Consider the following 23,534-nt stretch of genomic DNA (forward strand, 5'->3'; position numbering starts at 1 on the left):
AGTGCCGGTCCTGCACCTCAGGGGACAGCTCCAGCACCTCATTGTCACCATTTTTGGTGAGCTCCAGCACCTAAAGAGAGCACCACGTTGCTCGATGAAGCCATCTCAGATGTTCGGGAATGGAAGTCCTCATCCTGGGAGCAGAGGTGTTGGAGGCAATATAATTGAGAGAAAGGAATTGAATCCTTATAGGAGAGAGGGTGTGAAGGGGTGTTGTTGAGGATTATACTTAATAATTATAAGCATGATTATAAAATTATTCTTCAATTGATTTTATTAGAAACAAAAGTTTACAAATACTTTACAGACATAAAACTGAACCCATAAGCAGATGAAAAAGACCCAAGCGCCATGTACAGCCATATTGCACAGTGGAAAAATCAGCTCACATCTTCAGCTATTTACAGTAACTGAGTGCATTTCCCCTTGTCTCAATAACACACACAATACCCAGTGTTTGTTTTAAACCATGCTACATGATCACTGGGTCTCCTGTCTGTTGTTACCTGGGATTGTGCAGCTTTCGAGACACTGCTTTTAGTCTCTGGGGAAAACATACATATGTACAAAAATAAAAGGAGTTGCTTCAAGCAGTGATGGGGAGTTAGATGAGAAACATGAGAAACGCATTATAAAAACATGCACTCCAATTGCCAGTTGAGCTGAATAGCTTGTATGGGGTCATGTTGCATTTTGTCCTCTATGTTTCCCAGTGCTTGGAGGCAGGAGTCTACCATGTTTTATTTACTAGATGGTTATTCATTAACATCCATTTACTGCCTTGAATAAAATCAGTATTTAATGTATCATACACTTGTTCCTGTTCCTATTCTCTAACTCCTAGAAACAAACTTTGAATTTTAACTTCAGACAAAGAATGATCAACATTTCTGTCAAAAAATGTTGAGATCTTGGGTTCTCTTGAAAATTCCAAAGGTGAGATTGCTATGTTAAAGATGGACAACAGCATTAACAATTATGGAACCAGAATAGATAGATGGGGTGTTAATACAGATCAGCCACTGTCTTGTTGAATGGAAGATTCACAAAACTGTATGGCTTCCTCCTACTTCCTGAAATGAGACACACCGAAGTTTTGTAGTTTTTAAAGTTCTACCACAGGAGGTCCTAGTGATAGGGCATGTGCTTCATCTGGTTCGGAAGCCTATGTGAATTAGTCATGTCCAACCCCTCGACCTGCCTGTTATCTGAAAGCTGTCAATTCCCAACCTCCCTGGCTATCACACTAGCCAGTTCAAAACTTGTTTCATGTTCAAATTTGGAGTAAGGCAGGTTTAAAATCCTGAAACCCACATCTGCAGATCATGAAGCACGTGCCAGGAAACTGATTTCTCAAGTTGGACCCAACTACAATTTTAATATTAGGTGGGTTTCTATTCACTGGAGCTCTGCACTCACTGGATATGTCCAGACCATGTGAGATGAGAGTCAGTTAGGACTGGCTGATACACAAAATCTGAGGATATTTAAGTCGAGAGAACATCTCCTTAGTAGTCATAGATTTCATTAAACACATGAAGCAAACAAATTAAAAACCCACAAAGCACAAAATTATTCTGTACAAATACATCTCATTTAAAAGGCCAAGGGGGTACAAAGCCTTTCAGCACACAAGAGAATAATATTATACAATAATACAAAAATAACATTCCAGTGCGTTTTTGTTTATTTCTGGCCCCTCCCCTGCCCCATTTCAGCCTGTAACCTTCGCACTTGCGATGGAGAAAGAGTCATCCAATAGTAAAACAACTGCCTCAAGGGAGCGGTTGTCACTTAAAGATCACACACCAATATCTCAGCCATGCTAGCGAGGAGGTAGATCCTGTTTGTATATTCTGCATTGATCACTATATTGGAAATGACAGGTCTGACCTTCTTGAAAGTCTTGACAGTTCCACAATGCCCGTGAGGTATGACTACCCCTCTCTCCCACAATGTTCACTAGAACAAAGAAGGATCGACGTTTTACCTGAAAGATGGCTGAGGCATGCAGATCAGGCAAGGTGAGATCTATGTGTGCTGCGTAGCCTCTCTAAAATATATCTGGAACAAGGGGCAAAGCAAGTGGGGCCATGGCAAAATGGGTCCTTTTCACTGAGCACCATCCCGTTGATGAACCCGTGACCTCTGTTTGAGGATGGTGTATGAATAATGTTGATGTTTCTGAAGAACCAAACGGGTTGTCAAGGTTGAAATAAGTCCCTTCCAAGATGGGATTTAAAAGAATGTGGGGGGCTGGGGGGGAAATGTCTTGAAACATCCAAGCACCAAAGGGCAAGTGTCCATGTAAACATGATTCAAAAAGATGAAAGGGTCTTTTAAGGGAGATCTGAGGGGCAAGATTGCCCCCCCCCCCCACAGAGTGTATGATATCTGTTGGAGGAAGTGATGGAATCAAATACGACTACTCCAGGAGTCATTTAGACAGTATTAGAAAAGGATAAGGTCCTAGTGCAAGCAAATGGAATGAATAAAGATGGGTAAAAGGTTCAACATTGGGATGGTAGGCTGAACGGGTCCGATTCTGTGTGTACAACTCTTCTTGTGTCCTCTAGAGTATATGAGCTGGACATACACTTAGTTCAACCTTGGCCATCAGTTAACAGAGGCCTATCACCAATTTCTTCAGGATAACCAAAAAAAAACATAATTAAATGCTGATTTGCCAATGGTCCATGTTTTGAGTAGGACTTTCTTCAGTAAATTATACATTATACAAGTGGGCTAATTAATGACAAGCTAATGTCACCTTGTTCCTTTGTGTGGCAGAGGCAAAAACTGATGGGATGTAGGGGCATGATATAAGGGGGAGGGGTGGTGGTAAGAGAAGCCTGATGCCCTCAGTTATCTCACATCTGTTAATCCAAGATGATCCACATCAAGCCATGCACAACTTCCACAACTCTAACCTCACCCCACTCTCCATCCACCTCACTGGATACCAAGTAATAGGCAATTCCGTTCACTGTTATATTCACAACCCACTCATCCTGATCCCCCTCTTGCCATTACCAAGTAAGATGGGCGATGGTCTTTTTATATGGCTTTTAAACTCACCTGATTTATTGTATGTTTTCTAAAGAATGCTTTTTTTAAAAAAACCTAGGTAATAACAGTCACTATATAAACACTATATAACAGTCACTATATAAACACTAGCCCCTTTTCCACTGGCATTTTGTCCCAGGAATTAATGAGTTAAGGTCCAGTGGAAAAGGAAAACAATCAGCACACTGGCATCAAATCACACCAGGGACTGACGATCTCGACCCCTACTCATAGCCCTGGTGTCAGTTGATGCCAGCGTGCTGATTAAACCAGTGGAAAAAGGACAACTTCCATCCATTCCATTCCATTCGATGGCAGATCTCCAACCCCCGGGGATGAGTTGTGTTCAGTGGAAAAGCAATCAGTGACCTGGTTCAAGAGGGCCTAGTGGAAACAGCACAGATGACTTCCTATCCCAGGACACTGCCTGGCCAATGAACTGGGATGGCAGTAGGAAAAGGGGCTACTGTTAGGTTGGTGCAACAGCTGTACAATTTCCTCAACTGATCCCCCCTCCCTAAATAACACAGCCAATTATAATTGCCCTGAGAGAGGTCTGAATAAGGTGCACTTTCATGCTGAAGACTTACAGGCAAATAGCAAAGGCCTTGTCTTTCAACAACAGCCTTGTTTGCATTTACTGTCTGGTTGACTTGAGATCAACAGCCTTAAAGTAGTTCATATGTAAGTAGTTTAAAGAACTGCTGCTTGGAAGAGAAATGGACTTGTAGATATATACATCAAAATTCAAAGCACCCAAGGAGCTCAGAATTAGCATTGAACTTCTTGAATGTAATGTGTGGTGTCCACTTGTTCTCAAACCATACTCACTTTGAGAAGTCTTGGTGATGATTATATCTACAAGTGCCAGTTGTAGATGATTAAATTGGCCTATTCAATTTGAGTTGGCACAGTCACACCAACAAAATTGCCCACTAGAAAAACTAGACCAGTAATAACACAAAATAAATTACACAGAATAAATTAGAGAACAGAGGGAGTTCCTTGTACCTCTTACAAGACTAATGTGACCAGTCAGTGATGGACATCTGCGTTGTACCTTATCAATTGTCCATTCCCCAGGCAGTCTTCCTGTGTTAGCTGGCTCAGCGTTCAATGATTGCAGGAAACATTTGTTCACTTCTGTAAAAAGGCTGCCCCTATGGAACCTGCCCAAACAGCATAACTCTAAGCATTTTCTCTTCCTGTTCATCCTGAGCAACTCTTTATTGGGGTTGGGTGGGAAGGGGGCTGAGGAGGGGGCTTAAAAGTTGCTTTCTTCCCCTGATGAGGCATTTGTAAAGGTAAAACCATAAAACAATTTACTAATAGGATGGCCTCTTGAAGCCTAATGAATGAATGTGTAAATAGATGTTGACATGTTTGTGCTTCTGGAGAGTTGAGACACAGAAATCTGAAGTTGAAGCCTTTAGCACCAGTTTTCAAGTACGTAATATATATTAAGTCACTCTGGCGACCTTTTCTAGGTGATTTCTCACTCATTGGGAAAATGGCCCAGACAGTTCTGAGTCTCGATCACCTTATTAGGGCTTGATGCCAATCACAATGGTGTCACCTGCTGCACAGGCATAAAGCGGAGATTTTGGGTGTATTCCATGAGCTGTAGGATTAGTGTAAGATGGTTGGTCCACATTCAGTGGGCTGAAGGCCTATATCTTTCTATGGCTCCATGACTCTATGGTGTCACATGGTAACTAGGAGTATTTAGTGCTGAGGTAAACCACAGAATGCTAATCAAAGAGCCTCCATGGTGACATTGAAGCGCAAGGCATATGCCAATCTCATGGAGATGTCCCTTCACCCTCCCAGTCTTGGTACAATTCACCTCAGAGTTGCCAGCTGTGATCACTGGCCCCTTGACCAGCCTGAAACCCAGAGTGTGTGGAGCCACTCATGGGAAGGCAAATTAGCAGACGCACCAAAGGGCCCCATATCCTCTTGCTAACCTTCCTCCACTCCACAACCCCTATCTTCTCTCCCCTCCACTATATCAGCCTCTTGGCAATAGAGCAATGGTTGGGAACTTTCCATGCAGTCGGGAACCACACAGGTCACATTTCAGTGCATGGTTACGGGTACAAATCACCGCAGTGCTGCGTTTAATGAGCCCGTGCCAATTTTGTAAGAGGCCCATTTGAGCATTGGTGTGGTGAGCAACACATGACCTCCAAATTCCTGGCATATGACTGGACTTTAGTTACCTTCTGACGGTGACACCCTCAAGCCTTGCAACTATTTGGAATCAGCAGATTCCAAATTCTAAATCCTCATCTCCATTTGGTTACACCTTTACCTTTCATAGCTAAAATCTAGCACTCTCTAATCACAACACAATTTGTCAGGTTGCCAAGCCTACAATGTATGCCAGAGGTCTCCAGGAGACTGCTGCAAGCATATCCGGGGGAAAATAAGGTTGCTATGAGGAATATGGACATCTTCCAAATTGATAACCGTGATGCTATAAATGAAACCAGGAAATGATGAATGATGAATATTATAGAAGAGGAAGAAGATAGCGTGCTAGATAGGCCAAAGGATGAATCAGGGACAAAGAACTGTAAACAAATAAAGCAACTCAGAAGAATGAAAATTCCCCACACCCGATGGTTTGCAGAAAAAAAGAGATTTAAAAGGCCAAAGGCCCTTTGATAATACTCCAAAATTCTTTAATTCAAGAACCTGTCAGAGGAAAATGTACCACGAAGACATGGAACAGGGGAATTTCTGTGCATTTGATTTATATGAATCGACGAGGCATTTGATGAGGGAATGTAAGCAGGTCATGGAATTGAAAGCAAATTATGCATCAGATTAGGGTAATTGCACTTTAGGAAATTGTGGGGAAAATGGAAGGCATTTGACCAGCATGATGTGGCTAGTAATGTTCCATAAAGATCTGTGTTCATCCCACAGATGTTCATATTGACTTTGATGATGGGATAGAAAATAACAAGGACTGCAGATGCCATAATCTTGAGTGAACAATGAGAGAAGCTGGAGGTTCTCATCAGGTTGGGCAGCTTATCACCTGAAACACTGACTAACCATTTCTCTCCATGGATGCTACCTCACTCACTGGCTCCCTCCAGATTTTCTATGTTCTAGCAACATATCTGAGTTCAGCAATGACAAAAATATGATACAACACTTCTGATATTAAGTAATTTGGTAGAAACACTAACTTGGCACAGAAACTTCCTCTCAACCTGAATATTTCCTGCATTCTCCACTTTTAGTTTAGATTTTTGGTGGCCCTGATATTGTAAGTAGTGTGGATATAAGCAATAAATTACAGAACTATTGATAACATTAAGCAAACAGGCAAAGCTATGACAAGTGGAATTCAACACAGGTAAATGAGTTAATTCACTTTAGTCAAAAAGGTGGAAATGAATAGTTTTGAACTTTGAAAAACTAGAGACTGGTGGTCTATTGTGATAAAGGAAAATGTTCATAGATCACACATTAGAAGGCTAATGGAAGGTTGCCATTAGGACTGGAAAATAGGGATGAGAGGTTACAACTATACTAAGGACTGATGAGACCACATCTGGAGTACTTTGAGCAAGAGTGGGCATTACATCAGTGGCAGATCCTTAAAGGGAATACAGAAAAGATTTACAAGACTGCAACTTGGAAACCAAGAGTTAAACGATGAAGAAATATGAGAATAGAGTAGGGTTATATTCTTTAGAATGTCAAAGCTCCAGGGTTGATTTGTCTGAATTTTTCCATATATTTTCAGAAACTAGTAAAGAGGACGAAGGAGAATGCAAAAGGTATCATTACCAACCAGGAGTGAGGCCAGATGGGAGTGTAATTTGGAATAATTCCATATTAAAAGGGTGAGTGCAGTTTGGAACACTGTCACAAATGAAAAGTTGTGCGGTTAACTGTTGATCTATAATCTGAGATTTTAATTTTTTTTTTGCTTGTCACATATATTAAGAGATCTAAAGATAGATATGTGGTTAGATCACACATCTGACATGCTCTCACTGGATGGTAGATAATAAATGGTCATGCTGATAAATGGCCAGTGGCATTCTTATGCTCCTATAATTGGCATCCCAATCTGTGCTCCCAGACTTTGGCAGACTCCTGAAACCTGATGTGCCTCATCTCTTGAACAATAAGACACTACTGATACCTATTTTGTAAGGATCAGGGCAGAGAGAGAGAAAGGAGAATGAGAGAGAAATTTGAAGGACAGAGAGTGAGAAGGAAATAAAGATGAGAGAAAATATGGGTGAGAGGGACATGGGCCCAGAAATACTAAAGGGGAGAAGAGCAGAAAGATAGGAAGAAATCAAAGGGAATGAAGAGAAGAACTTCAGTGTTGAAGAATGAGGGATCAAGAAATGGAAAGACATATAATGAGCCTCAACAGAGAAAGGAAAAGGGAGAAGACAGGCTAATGGGATCAGAGAAAAATGGGGACAAATTTCTCTGCAAGGTAGCGTGAGATAAAATATTCTGGATGTAACATTACTTGTACTGTCAGGTTTCAATGACAGGAATCAGATAAGGATGACTTCTTCCGGCACACAAACCCACATCCCACTAATTAAAATGTCTGGAGCCTTTCATTAGCTCTTTCCTCTTTTTTTTCCTCCATTGAAATGTTTTGATGTATTTGGAAAACAATCAAAGATATTGTTGTAAATACAACAGTGACAGGGAAAAAGGGGGAGAGGGGGAGAGAAAGAGGGCTAATATGAGGCGCACTTTCCCAATGGTGTTTACCTGTACCTGAAATGATGGCAGAAAAATTATATTAAATGCAGGATTCATTTGACTGCTCATGCAATCAATCATCTATCTAGGCAGTGGGCCAATGCTGCAAACATGATGGAATGACAAGGCATTCAAGGCTATGGACTTAATGTAGATAAATGGGGTTAATATGGATGGGTGAAATGGCCGGCATGGAAGTGTTGGGCTAAAGGACCGGTTTCTCTACTGTACAACTCTACAACTTTTCTGTTTAACTACAGACCAATGACTGGAAATCACATGGGACATTTGTAGTGGCTGGTGTTGCTGTTGGAGGAAGAGGAAGGGTAGGGGGTAATGTGCCAAATAAGGTATTAATAAAGTAATTTATTAGTTTAATTGATGTTGTCAGTAAAAAAAAAATCTGCAGCCAATATGGAGACAATAGGTTACATTAAAGAGGAGTACAAAAGTGCTTGAATAATCTGCTTTGAAGTGGGCAGGCAAAGGAATAAGTTGTGACCATGAAACCAGGGGTAAGCCTCCTCCAAAACAGTGGCATGGGATCTCTTCCATGGATGCTAGAATCTGATTCCTGCAAGTAACTAATCTGAAAGTTAGCTTCTTTGGGCAGCTCTTCCACAGTTCTGTTCTGGCTGTGTGTAATTATTTTTATGCAAAGTTGCCTTCCGTCAACTCCTCATCTACGTCCCAATTGCCTCAATTGTCCCTCAAGATTATAGTCCCCATGCACTGAAGCTCCAACGATACCTACCACCACTGATGTGACCTGGGCTCCTTGTAGCTGGGATGCCTCTCCCGTCCTGTGACCTATCCATGCTACTTGACTCACTCCACAATAAAAGAGCTCACAGAGTGCACATATAGAACACCAGAATGAATCTCTTGCTTTGGGCCTGTGCACAATAAGATGTTGTACAGGGCAGGCCCTCACACATGCATCAAGGGTGTGAAATTATTTCCTGGCTCTCATGTGCTAGCTTATCCCTTAATGCACTTGGGACTGCCTTTTGTAGGATGCAACCATGTGTGTTCGATCTAATTTCAGTCTGTGTGTATGTGAAGTTGAAACCAAACACTTGCACAAGAAACTAGCAGACAGATTGGTGAAAGGACTGCCTCACCGGAGAATATCCTCCATTGTCTGCTGTATGTTTCCAAGTGTGGGTGTCCGCTACAGTCAACTGCTGTTTTACTTCAAATGTTTGAATGTTATTACACTAGATGCTTTTTAAAGATGGAACATCATAGAGCTACCTTTTATCAAACTATTTTCACCAGCACCTTTTCATCCTTGCTCATATAAGAATCCCAAATTTGTCACTTGATTGTTACCCTTCTGGGAGTTAGTAGAGTCCACAGCGAGTCTGTCATCAAATCCTGAGTGTCTATCGTCAATTTCTGTTAACAGGGGGACACATACTGTGGGAATCACCAGATAAAACCTATAGATTCTTCTGCTACCCGTTCACTTCCATGGTGGGCTACAGAGAGAGTCAGCAAGGAAGGCTTTTACATTAGCGACTGGGCTCAGGCAGACATACCAGACCAATTGGAACAATATATATATTTACCAGCAGGGGGATGCTTTTTGGTTTTATTCTGGCGACATCGTAATGGAAAGACTGCTCACCAGAATTTGCAGGGCTGGAATTTCAATAAAACCACGGTTTGTTATCCCATCTGTATTTCAACTGTTTGCACCCTAGATATCTGATCACAGATGTTGGGAACTGGGTTGTAGACAGATTCAGCTCAGGGTGTAAGCTTCCAATGGGAAGCTGGGGGAAGTGGTTAAGGGGACCATGGTAACAGAGTGAATGAATGCTTGCTGGAATTTAGGATTCAATATTCAGTGCTAATTGCATGAGAGGGAAAGTAGTCCATAATCATTCATGCTGCCCCTATAATCCCTCTTATATTCCATCACTGACCCTAGTGCTTGCATAATCTGCTGAGTGTGAGTCTATCCTGTCACTTATCCCATTATAAAAATACCTAAACGTGGTCCATGAAAGTTAAAGGAGCCTTTGGGTAGACGTTAGTGATCAGTTATTGGAAATGGAATGCTTAAGATTGAGCGTGAGCGCATTGAAAATAGAGGTCATTAAAGGGGTGTCAAGGTAAGTAGAATTTCAAACCTTCTCAAACCAAAGCGAGAATATACATCAGACATCTCATTGAGCCCAACCTCAATAAAGGATGCAGGTCACTACTGAAAGTCCTAATAATCCCTCCAGTGAATGGGAACCACAGAGCTTGCACACTAGATAACTCCCCAGGTCCATACAAAGGTTGTCCAGTGACACTTTGAGCATAACCTCATAATCAACCTTAGGTCCAGATTCAATATGCAAAGGGGTATCATCAAGTAATATCATCTAACACAGCAAGGGAGAGGCTGAGAAAGAATGTGCAATTCCTGACTGTCAACATCTTGAGGGAGTCTTTGCTCTCTCTGATTATGGTTCTTTCTCTTCTGTCCATCAAACAGGAATATAAAAAAAACCAGTACAATTATTGCTCTGCAATATTTTTTCAGTTCTACCTAAAAGTTCATTAACATTTAACAGAAGAGGAGGGGAAAGCTCCCAGAAAAATGAGCCTCTGTTCAGGATGACCTGGAACTACTGGCCTGCCAGAATGAGAATTTGAATGCTAAGAAAGTGACCATTACATGGAATCCTAAATGGACCATTGACAAATGAAGCTTTCAGCAAGAGCTGGACGATCGTCTCTGTGCATCAGCGGGCAGTAACATTTAAGCACCTCAGCCGTATCCCCTTTAAGTGAGAACAGTACTCAGGAAGGTTGTAACCTACAGTTTGATGATAGGGGGAGAAGATGCTGGTGATAAGTCAGAGTGAAGGGCCAGGAAGTGAGCTGAAATGGGAATAAAACACAGATCAAGCCTCAAAGGGATTGCACGTAACCAACATTGGGAATCCAGTGACATTTTCCTTTGCTCAAGTACTAACTTTGGTATGAATCTGATGGGTCGCTGGGACACATCCTGATAATTTTTTTCCCCCTCACTGTTGTGCTTGTCTGTGCTTTTAACGTTTGTCAATGTTAAGACCAAGATTTGGAAGGAACGGCTGGAACGGAGCACAATGTGTTCTCTGCAGAGTTCGGAGGTGCCTCCGTCAGGAGTCCAGCTCTTGAAGGAAGAGGCACAGTTGGCAGGTGAAGAGCACATTGGTGCTGAACAGTGCCTACAGGAGGTCAGTGGAAAGCAATGCTATATTTCCACAGTATTTTTATATATATAATCTAAAAAAACACCATCCGACCAGCGGCGTGCATCTTCAAACCCGTGCTTTTGTTCTCTTCTTTAGTGCCATTCGCAGTACGCTCCAACAATTGGTAGCTCAGTGGAGGGGAATGGGCAGCTTCAGCCTCACCTTTGACCTGCAGCCTCCGCATTCTCATCTGGGTCAAAGATTAAAGCAAAGACCAGGACAAGGAGCCTCCACCAGAATGGCTGGTCGGCATGGTTTTCATTCCTGTTCCGCTGTGGATGAAGAATAAAGTATTTTTTGAGAAATTACGGTTTTGAACTTGTATTATAAGATTAAAGAGCTCTAAAGAAGAATATATGCAAATAGGAGCAGGAGTCGGCCACAGCCCCTCAAAGCCCATTCCCTCATTCAATATGATCAAGGTGATCCGCCTCATCGCCTCTTCTGTGACAATTCCCCCCCCCCCCAAACCTTCAATTTCCCTTATCTTTTAAAAGCTTTAAATAACCTCAAATGAATTAGTCTTCAGAGCCCACTGGGGTAGAGAATTCCAGACATTTTAGACCCTCTACAAGAAAATGCCAGTACTTTAAAGAGTTTTCAAATAACATTTGTATTTGGTGGAAAACAAATTTTTTTAGAAAGCTCCAATTATCTTAAAAAACCAGCCTCTATCCTCAAGGACCCCCACCATCCAGGTCATGCCCTCTTCACTCTGCTACCGGCAGGAAAAAGGTACAGGAGCCTGAGGAAGAGCACTCAGCGGCACAAGAACAGCTTCTTCCCCACTGCCATCAGATTCCTGAATAAGCAATGAACCAAAGACCCTACCTTACTTATCGTGCACTATTTTAAAATAATTATTTAGAGTAACGTTGTAAGATGGTTATAATATGAACATTTCCACTGTGACGCTGCCACAAAACACCAAATTTCATGATTTGTTCATGACAAATTCTGATTCTGAATTACAACCAACAGGTGATCTAGGGGTAGGGATACCAATGGAAGAGATGTTTGTGGAAAGGATCAGTCACATGTTGAATGATTATCCTTTAGCTTATGGTTATCAGAGGTTTGGATGATTCTTTGGGGGCAAAGAACCAGTACTCCTTCTGCGCATCAGCACACCCACGCACGCACACGTGCGCAGAAATATCATGTGTACACATGCACATACAGAAACGGACACATACAAGCATATCCCACATGTGGCACATACAAACACACACACTCACAGGTACAAACAAATTATGGATTCCTAACCCCAGTGCCCATTCATACTATACATCCAGTCTCCAATCCCCAGTCCACATACCTCTCCCTTTCTAACCCACTCCTCACCTTCACATCCCCACTATACCTACACATGGGTATATATTCAGGAATAGATAAGGCTGCTTCCTCGTAGATTCCTTAACCCAAGTCTGATCCTGACCTCTGTGTAGGGTTTGCATAAATTCCCTGTGACTATGGGTGTTCTCAGAGTACTCAGGTTTCCTCTCCATTTCAAAGACATGCAGGTTGGTCAGTTAATTGGTGATGTAAATGCCCCTAGTAGGCATAAGGGTGATAGAATCCGGAGGAGTTGATGGGAATGCAGGGAGTGGAGAGAATAAAATGTGATTAGTGTAGGATTAGTGGAAATGGGAACAAATGGTTGCCAAGACTCTGGTGGACCGAAGGGCCTCTCTCCCTACTGGATGGCTCTATTCCTCACAGCAGCAGCATAACCTCCAAATTTGGACAATGGCCGCCGAGACACGTTCACACACCTCCCTTTCATATCTGAACAAAGTGAAAAATTCAGAACTGTGCATTGATGTGGCTGCGACTTAATTACCTGAAGAGATACGAGAACCTGGAATACTCTCCTTACAGTTCATTGGTTTTAATGGGTGATTTAAAGAAGAAAGTGGGAAGAAGCTCTTCTCAGGGGCACCAGATTAAGTTTTAACTTAAAGATAAAGACGTAAATGGCCCTAACAGCCTGCGAGCCTGTACCACCCAAATACACCCACCTAATCAATTAAACTACTAACAGCATATGTCTTTGAAATGTGGGGGGGGAAACTGGAACACCCAGAGTAAACTCATGCTGACACAGCGAGAACGTACAAACTCCTTACAGTGGATTCGAACCTGGGCTGTTGGCGCTGTAATAGCGTTCCACTGACCACTAAGCTAACCATGCCACCCTTAAATAACAAGAGCAGAGGTGGGGGACATGAGAAGGAATTCCTTTTGTTTTTGTTTGTTAGTGGTTACAAGCTGAATGAAAGCGTTTTCCCATCATAGATACCTGTAACAATGCACAGATGCAACAAAAGTCTTATTTGCTGCAGCTTCACACTAAAAATAATCTAATTACCACACAAGAAGAGAAAAAAAAATATTCCAAAGATGTGCTCCATCAGTCATGCAGACAGATCGTTTGGTGGTCTCGGAGTAGTGATATGGTTGGGATAGCAAGGGGACTGTCTGATAGCGAATAGAAAACAGTGTACTTGAACCTGGAGAAGGTAGACCTCAAACTTCAGTACCTGCTATAGTGAAAAGAAAGCATGGCCAGGGTGACAAGGGTCTTTTATGATTTTGTCTCCTTTCTTGAAGCAGTGACTCACATAGAGGACGGTGCCCATGATGAACCTGGCTGTGCCCACTCTCACTGCCAACCGTGATTCGCAAAGGGAATATGGATCATTTGGAAAAGAAAGTTAAGCAGGACATTGGTGCAAGAAGAATAGAGTGGAACTCATTGGGAAACTCTTTCAAAGAACCGGGAGGAACACAGTGATGAACAGCTGCCTCTACACCTCTACCCTAAATTGGTCTCCGTAATTCTGGTTCTCTCATCACTTGGAATGTGGCTGAGCATTCCCCTGAGCTAAACTATGAATAGTGTTACAAAACATTCACTAGCCAAAACAGACCTCAGCCTTGTTCATCTCAACAGGAAAAACATTGTTCTTGTTAGCACCAATCTTCAGATGAGCTGGTAGAATTTGCATTGGGCTCAGCATTTAAATCCATGCTTAGCATTCTCTTGATATCTGATCTGTCCTCCCAGACAAATGAGTTTCTCCTGCCACTTTTCACCAATGGGAAGACAGATTCTCTATCTCAGCACAGAAACACGCCCTTCACCCCACATATATCATACCAACTATCACACACCCCCTCAAATAATCCCAATTTTTATTCTTCCTCTATGTTCCAGCACTCTTACAACTTTGCGATGTGAGAAGAAACGAATGCAGTCACAGGCAGAGTGTGCAAACAGCACCCAAGGTCAAGTTTGACCCAGATCACTAAAGACATCATGCCATCAATTCCCATCCCTGACACTCTAGTGCAACATTTCAGTGAATTGGCTTCTGGGGGGTAAACACTGGAAAGTCCAAACACATTTCCTGGTCTTTCCCACACAAGTACCGAGAGGTGTCAAATCTTTGCGTATCTGTGCAATTCCCAAATGTCTCTAGAGTCACCTGCCACATGGAGCCTACATGGAATTCAGGGAGGGAATGCAGAGTTCAAGCTATTCAATATGATCATGGTCAATCCTCCCTCAGCCTCATCTCCTCTTCTGCTCCAGTTCCCCATAGCTCTTAATTCCCTGAGTTTAATTTAATTTAGAGATATGGCACAATAACAGGACATTCCGGCCCTTGAGCCTATGCAACCCAAATATGTCCCTTATGACCAATTAACCTGCTATCCCTGCATGTATTTGGTATATGGAAATAGAGCACCTGGACGAAACCCACATGGTCATAGGGAGAATGTACAAACACCTTACTGAGAGTGGCGGATCTGATCCCTGGTCACTCTCTACGTCTTCGGAGACCTCTCTCCCACTTTCTGCCCCCCTCATTGCCCACTTTACTCCCTGTGTCCTTTTCAAGAGTCAGGCCCTTTAGACCACCGGTCTGCACTGACCTTTAATGACCCATTCCTATTGTACATACATATTTACTTTGTATTATATTTTTATGTATACATATGATTATTTTGTGCTGTGTGAGAAATGTAGTGTGTGCGCACACTCGCGTGTGCCATGCTCTAGAGAAACACTGCTTTATCTGGTAGTCAGATGATAATAAACTATTATTCTACATGGATCCTATTTTATTCTCCCCACCTTCTCATCAACTGCACCCAGATTGATGTCTCCTACACATTTGGAGCACTACACAGCAGTCACTGTAGCCCCACTAAACTGGATGTCTTTTGACTCTGCGAGGAAACTGGACTCCCCAGAGGGAGAACATGTAAACTCCAAGCATAGAGGACTGGAGGTCAGGATTGAACCTGGATCTCTGGAGCACCTCTCCTAGGTGTGGCATCCTGCTGCAGTGCTGCCCCTCTCGGTGACCCTCCGAACCCATAGCCTGTGCTCCATTTCTGCCTTTGTTCTTGGGACTTGCTCCTAACTCTGAACTCACAGGGGAGTCTGCACCCTCTGCCTCCACATTTCAGACATAGGTGGGCCTGGAGCTACACGCCATTCACAGGGTGTGTAACAGAGGGTATGCAGAGCCCATAGCAGTTGGGGGGGTGGGGGGGGGGGAGGCGGTGGATGTGATTGAAGCAAGGACAACATGGATGGTGGGAGAATCACTGTGATGCTGAGGCTTATTTGGAGGCAAATGATGCTGGAAAACTGGAGCAGCACGCCAAATTGGATGTTGCTGAGGCCCATTAGCTTGGGTTAAGAAGGGCTAAGGAGGGAGGGGAAGGGGCATCCTTCAAAAGTAACAGTACTACAGCTTTCTGTGACTTTCACTGGCAATCATTCTCACTCCCCACCTGCTCACTGCACAACCTATTCCCGCTCTCACGCTGTCTCTCCCGTGAAGTCTACTCAATCTCCATCAATGAGGCTCTTCATTGCAGGTCTCCAAGACAGTGTTCCATATGAGTGGGGCCCACTCATCATAGAAGGCTAATGACTTTGGAGAAAAGAGTCACAGAGCTATGGTATCAGTCAGCAGAGAAACAAAGCCATTTGGCCCAACGTTCAATGCCAACCATAAGGCAACCAGAGTACACTGAATGCAATGGGGGCTGGGGCCAACCATCCTCATGCACCAACAGAAGCCATACTGGCTCCAGATCTCCTCATTGGACCTCAGCAAAACATCACTCATAACTGTATGTCTCGAGCCAAGAGCAAATCGTTTGGTTGCTTTTTCTCTTTAAAATATTTTTATTGATTTTAATAAAGAACTTATACAAACAAAAAGGGTTCAATTCAATAATAGTTTGGACACTTACACAAACTGAACAAGACATTCCGTATATCACTAACTTACATAAATTGTAAATCATATCCACAATTCATATTCTAAAGAGTTTTTAAAAAAACTAATAATATTTAAAAAAAGGAAAAAAGAAAATAGTAGAGGTGAAAAACTCAAACCCCTTATCTAACCACGTTGCCAGATGCTATACATGACTGGTATTAAAAGAAAAACATAGGTTAAAAAAAATAATATAAAGAACTTGCTTATGTGTTGTAAATCCAGAGCCAATCCACAGAGGAACAGTAACCATGCCCATAAAACTTTCACAAGGAAACAAAGCTAAAGATGTCCTCAGTAGAATTCGGGAAGTATGAGGCTCCCTCACATACTCATAAGTATGTCAGGTTACTCGGTACAAGAGCATATAAAATAGAAGTATCAGGAGGCCGTCTGTCCCTCTGAGCATGTTCTAATGTTCACCAAGATCACGACTGCGAGGTGGACGCAAGGTTCAAACTTAGAATCAGTCACATATACAGAAACAGAGGGAGCTCCAAGTGACAACAAACTTCTTTGAAAGTTGGCGTGACGGGATCTGTGGGAAGATTGCGAGTCAGGGAAACCTTTCTGACGAGAGTTCTTTGACTGCAAACGTTAACTGTGTTTTTCTCTCCACAGGTACTGTCTGACATGCTGAGTGCTTCTGCTATTTGCTATTTTTATTTCAGATTTCCAACATCTGCAGACTTTTTTTCCATTTCCATTCTATGAGAGCTCTTAGCTTTGAAAACTTTGCAAATGTGTCAATCAGTTATTAGTTTCAGTGTCAGCTCATTACCCTGATACCAGATTAAAAATCTCTTGAAATCAATATTTGCAAAGAGTGCTGCAGCTTGCAAGTACATTGCCAGAGTTCTCTTTACAAACATATGACGCACATGGCAGAGAGGTTTAATACCCATTGCTATAATGCTGCAGGATCAATTAAAATGCGTTTCTGTATTGCGCAAAGCAATCCCACATTCTGTGTTTTGTTTCTCCAATGCAGAGGACACCACATTGTAAACACCAAATACGATAAACTATATCGAAAGAAATGAAAGTAAATGGCTGATGGTGGGAAGGGAGGAAGTGACTGGCCAGGTGTTGTTCTCATTAAATGCTCTTCTGAGCTCTTACAGCAGCACTGGAGATTTTGATCTGCTAACATTGATTAGTGTACTTGACTGCAAACATTTGGGTGGCACAGTTAGTGTAATGGTTAACACAATACCAGTGAGCCAGGTTCCAAACTGGTGCTGTCTGTAAGGTGTTTGTACTTTCTTCCCCTGTTTGCATGGGTTTCCTCCAGGTGCTCTGGTTTCCTTCAAAACATGAAGTGGTTGTAGGTTAATTGGGGTGTAATTGGGCGGCATGGGCTCGAGGGCCAGAAGTTCCTGTTAATGTGCTGAATGTCTACGTTTAAAATTTCTCAAGTGAACAACTTGAAGGGGCTTTGAGCATGGGAAGAGTTGCTTGCCTTGGAGGTAGTGTGACTAGCAGGTGCAGCAGGTGTTCAGCCTGAAGCCAGTATGGAGAGTGAGGATAAACATTCATATTTTCTGCTACACTTCGTGATAATGGATGACATGGACTTATTGAGTAAGTCTGTGGTTTTGTTGCACTGTCTGGCTGAAACCGAGAACTGAAGTGGTAGCTCCAGTTGACTGTTTATGGGAAAATTTGTGTCCACTTTAAACCAATTAGTTCTCTGAAAATCACTTATAGCTGCAGTAGAAGATGAAAGTAATTGATTGTGTTGCACTGATTGAAGGTTATTTGTAAGATGTGATCCTGCAAGTGAGTGGCGGTTTTGAGTATGTGTGTGCAGTGGTTTGATGTCTTGGGAGAATTAGAAAAAACCTATCCAGGAACAAAAGATGCCTCACAGCAGGTCCAGAAAGGTAAACTCTTTGGTGATGTGAGTTCCTGTCTCTGGGGATCTGGCCTGAGTAGCCCTTTGACCTTTTCCATCTTCCTCTTAATCTCACTGTTGCTAGTTGTCCCAGTGGTAGCTTTCACCAATGGCGATCCTGCTGACTTGACTGCTGGTTCTCCTCTTTCTCTATTAGAGTAGGCATTGAGCTCCTTTGATGCCCAAAATAATGGAGAGCACAGCAGATAACAATACAAGGTACCCTCAGCCGGTAGATAATAGAGTGCCCCTACAGTGGGGGCAGACAGCACAAGAAAATCCTTCTGTGGCTTCCATCAGAGTCCTAGCTATGGTGTGGCTGCCATTACATCATAGGGTTGCATTTTGATTGAAATGGTCAGCCACTTGCATTGGAGGAAAGCCCAACTTTCCTGAAATTCCTCCTCTAGAACAGTGTGGTTCCCAAAAGGCACCTAGAAATGAATGAGTTTTGCAAGCTGCCAGCAGTTGAAGATGTGGAAGATTCTCTGATAGTTTATCATGGAGTCACAAGAGTTATCCAACAAGATGATGACTTCTTCAGCCATGATGACCATCCAGCACCCACTTTAACTAATTCACTTATTTTCTCCTCCTTCCTGTCACAGCCAGGTGCATGTTGAGAGAATGTTTCCTTTCTTCTTCAGGAAGACTTTTGGGTTTTGAAGGCAAGTTGTAATGGCCACATTAGCACAACCTCTCAGGGCCTACAAAGATCACACAGTTTTTGCCTTCTGTGGTGCGGGAAGGTGGGGGGGGGGGGGAAGACTCAATGCTGAAGGATTCATAGAAACAGACCCTTCAGCCCATCAAGTTAATATTATAAATGGTTGGTTTATGGTCAGTATATGGAACTAGGAAGGGGTGATGAGAATAGGAGATAAATGGAAATTAAGGAAAGGGACCAAACATGGAAGGACTGGAGATGGACTGGAAGGAGAGTCACTGCAAGTCACCTGAAATTAGAAAATTCAATGTCCATGCTACAGGTTGTAGTTTTCCCAAACAGTCCTTACTTGTATCTTGCCTCACCCTGGTGTGGAGTAAGTGGAACAGGACAGGTCAGTGTGGAAATGGGAAAGGGAGTTCAAACAGCAGGCAACTGGAAGTTTGGGATGGCCTAGTTTGTATTGGGTCTCACCAATGTAGAGGAGGCCACATCAGCAGCACTGAATGTAGGAGGCGAGGTTGGAGGAGGTGCACGTGAATCTTTTTCTCATGGTGAGAGAGGGGGTGAGGAAGAAGATCTGTACCTCCTAAGGTTGAAGGGGAAAGGGCCATGGGTCAGGAAGGGGAGGGATGAGTGGACCACAGGGAGACATTCATGAGTTGTCCTTCATCAGAGTTCTGAGGGTTAAACATTGCAGAGAAAAAAGGCTCTACATGAAGTTTTGTAAACAGAAATGCTCAGCTTTCAGTCTGGTAACATTACCACAGGTGTCATACAAGACCGTCAATTCTTACTCTCCTCATAACCCAAGTACAATAGAGTAATGACATCATTTCTAACAGAGAGCAGACAAAGTATCAACAAATACTTCCTTTCAAGTGGAACTAGGCACTTCACTTGTAGAATATGTTTCACCTCATTTGTAGAAGTCACTTGCACAGATATTAGATGGACAAACAGCTTGGTTTTTTTTTGCAGCTCATCTTCCTGGAGCTGGTAGTAGTCACAGGTACATACATAATGATCACGTGGGCTACTCCAGCCCCCATCATGGTACTGGCTAATGCATATAGCTAACAGCCTGATGGCCTGTGTTAGTCTTCTTGAATTTTACAACCAGTATAGGCTAGCCCAAATGTTGCATTAGCCTTTGTCATAGAACTAACTGTGGTTTTCTTTACAGACTGCATGCACAATTCATTGGTCACAGTGACCATGGTCATTAACATGGCTCACTCTAGTTATGGCCATAATATTACTAATTACATGGATCCAGTAGCCTTGGCCAAATTCTAATCATCACATGTTTCACCATTTGGAACATTCCAATTAGGGATCCCACCAACTGTGTGATCCTGGCCATATTTTGGCCCTGAAATGTTGACTGATCATTCCTCCATCATCTCATTGCCCAGACAATTAGAGGTTTGCTTAACACATGGATCAAACTAGCTAATCAAACTCCTGCTCAGCACATGGATTACATGAACTAATAAAAATGTTGCTGAACACATGGATCACACGAGCCAATAAAAGTGTTGCTCAACACGTGGGTCACAATAGCTATGATTAAAATGTTGGTTACCATTTGGATTATACGTTGCTGATGTTTCAGCCCTGAGCACTTCCTCAAACACATTTCCGTATTTCACACCATTTGGATTATACTGGCCAGTCAAAGGTCTGAGTAACATTTGTCACATAGCCACAGTGCTGGTGGCAACATGGACCACACCAGCCAATCAGAATGGGTCTCATTAGTCATGGTTGACATTGCTCTTCACCACCTTTGTCACATTTTATGCAATACAGTGCTGCTCACTTCATGGGACACACAGAGCCTTAGCCAACTCACATTAGCCACAGACACACATGATGGTTATGCTAGCCATTGTCACAGTGATGGCCTCCACAGGATCCCAAGGGCCATAATCATTGTGATGGTTCCCTCATGAGTGATCCTACCATCTAAGTAAATGCTCATCACCACATAGGACACACCAGCCAGAGTCAATGCACTGCCTGCTTCACGTTAGCCAGAGACTACAATCAGCACATGGTGCTCCAGCCATCAGCTACGTTATCATTCAACCTGAAGCTCCTCTCTATCCCTCATCCTCATTCTTCTTTTTCCAACCACCTTCCGCACAGCTTTATCTATCTCACACCTCTCACCTCTCCTCCCTCTCCCGCGCTCCTTTCTCTTCCTGTGCCACAACCTGGGACAACAACAACTGATGCCCTCATTGAGAGGAGAGTTAAGGAACCGAGAGGCTAAAGAACGCCCATGTCCCTGCAGAGTCCGGTGATGGGGCCTCCCCCAGCTCCTATTCAACCCATGTGACTTTCAGCCATAGGTGGAGCTATGGTTGGCTTCAAGGTGTGAAAATGGCAAGCCACATATGTATAGCCCTCAGACATTTATTACTCCTGCACTCACTGCATGCACACCAAAAAAAAATGCAAGCTGGTCAGAGCCCTTGTGGCAAATCGCGCAGTCTAGGCAGTGACTCACCACCTAAAAATAGCACAGAACATCAACACAGACATTACACGCAGCCAGGAGCAGTCACCACAGGGCTAATCTGTTGCATGCATCGTTTACAAAGGAACCATTGTGCAAGAGGGCCTATACTGATAAGAATTTGTTGATTAAGCAAAATAGTTTGGAGCACTTCAGGAACCCTCTACTAAGGAAATGAGTGTTTGATGCAAGGCATCAGATTATTGCTTTGTTCTAAAAATCCAGTTCCAGTCATTTTACCCCAGCTATGCCCGGATGGTGGAAGTAGATCACTGCTTGCTTCCCCGTGCCTCTTCCTGCTTCACAGAAGGTGTGATGGTCTCATAAGAGTCGTGCATCACATAACAAGCCCTTTGGCGCATCTCATCCATGCACCCCTTCCTACAGCTATGTGACTAGAACTGCACACAGTACTGAAGTGTGGTCTCACCAACATTTCAAGAAGAACACAAGAAATAGGAACAGCAGTTGGCCATCTTGCCCCTCAAGCCTTCTCCATTGTTCAATAGGATCGTGGCTGATCAGACCTTGAACTCAGCACCACTTCCCCAAAACCCTTAATTCCCTCACTATACAAAATCCTAACTGTACCTCTACTGGTTTCTTGGGCAGAGAACTGTAGATTCACTACTCTTTGAGAGAAGCAGTTCCTCCTCATCTCTAAGTTAAATCTACTTTCCTGAACTTTGAGGCTATGTCAGATAGCTCTAGTCCCATCTACCAATGTAAACAACTTTTCTGCTTCTGTTTCAGTGTGTAGAGCTCGTCGAAAGAATCAAAGACTTGTTGATCCAATCCAAGGCTTTTATTAGCAAAAGACAGGAGCTCTTCACAGGTGGCTGACCAGTCCGGAATGATCCGACCTGGCTAGGGACACAACCCTTTAAGGCCCAGACAGTAGGCGTGGCTAAGCTCTCAGCCAATCGCTGTAAGCACAGTCTAGATACTGTAACTGTATACACTATATACATAGATCTGTACTATCACACAGTGATTTTCAACCTTTTTCTTTCCACTTACATACCACCTTAAGTAATCTCTATGCCGTAGTTGCACTGTGATTAGTAAGGGATTGCTGGTACTTAAGGTGGTATGCGAATGGAAGGAAAAAGGTTTGAAAATCACTGTTTTAATCATATCTAATTGACTCATTATGTGCACGGTTTCATAACTCCAAAGGCCAATGACAATTTTTCCTCAAGGAAATTATTTCAGTAACAATTTGGTCTGCAGCAGTGGTTCTCAACATTTTTTGCAAACTCACATAGTAATCCCTTACTAATCACAGAGCACCGAGTGGTATGTGAATGGAAAGAAAACACTTGAAAACTACTGTTCTATATTATCCATTTCTTTCATTATTTAATGTTTTCTTTAAAATCTCCTCTCATTCTTCTTCAAAACTCCTACTAGTACAATCCCAGCCAATGTAATCTCTCCTTTTTGTTCATCCCCCTCATCTCTGAAATCAAGTTGGTGAATCACCTCTGCACCATCTCCAAGGCAACTATATATTCTTTGGAGGCAAAAAAAAAGAAAATCTGCAAATGCTGGGGTCTAGTATATTACACAAAAGAGCTGGAGAAACTCAGCAGGTCATGTAGCATTCATCAAAACAAAAAGGCAGTCATTGGTTTGAGCCTAAGCCTTTCCAGAAGTACAATCCTGAATAAGGGCTCAGGCCAATAACGTCGACTGCCTTTTCCTTCATGTAAATGCTGCCTGACCTGCTGGCTTTCTCCAGTTCCTTTGTGCAACACTAGTATATTAAAAAAAATCAAGTAAGAAGATTAGAACTGCACACAAACCTCGAGGTTCAGCTTCACTTCTACCCTGTACTGTTGCAGCAGAACCACCCTACTTTAAATTCAATCCCCCTCAGAATGATGTCAACACTCCTTTAGCCTTCTTGATGACCTATTGCACCTGCAAATCAATCTTTATTAATTCATGCACAAGCACTCCCAGGTCTCTCTGCACACAATGATGGAAGTGGATGTCTTCACATCTACCATATGTACACCTCTATCATGAAGTCCCACCTTTTGTGTTCGCTATCCCATCCAAT

At 42.8% G+C, this 23,534-nt stretch overlaps 1 protein-coding gene across 7 annotated transcripts in view; it reads right to left on the bottom strand.

Annotated features, from left to right (window-relative positions):
* Positions 1-23,534, bottom strand: part of LOC138753754 (bcl-2-modifying factor-like) — a 149,640-nt gene that overhangs the window by 74,837 nt on the left and 51,269 nt on the right. For 4 of the 7 annotated variants that reach the window (XM_069917120.1, XM_069917119.1, XM_069917118.1 and 1 more), the window contains one exon: positions 11,232-11,341. The exons of 1 other annotated variant lie outside the window; for it this stretch is intronic. In XM_069917120.1, the coding sequence (XP_069773221.1) occupies positions 11,232-11,341 (110 nt within the window). Of the gene's footprint in view, positions 1-256; positions 11,342-16,288; positions 16,914-23,534 lie in introns of those variants that run through there. 2 more of the 7 variants (XM_069917122.1, XM_069917123.1) reach the window with 2 other exon arrangements.

Source organism: Narcine bancroftii, chromosome 2, assembly GCF_036971445.1.
Source record: "Narcine bancroftii isolate sNarBan1 chromosome 2, sNarBan1.hap1, whole genome shotgun sequence".
NCBI classification, from domain to species: Eukaryota; Metazoa; Chordata; class Chondrichthyes; order Torpediniformes; family Narcinidae; genus Narcine; species Narcine bancroftii.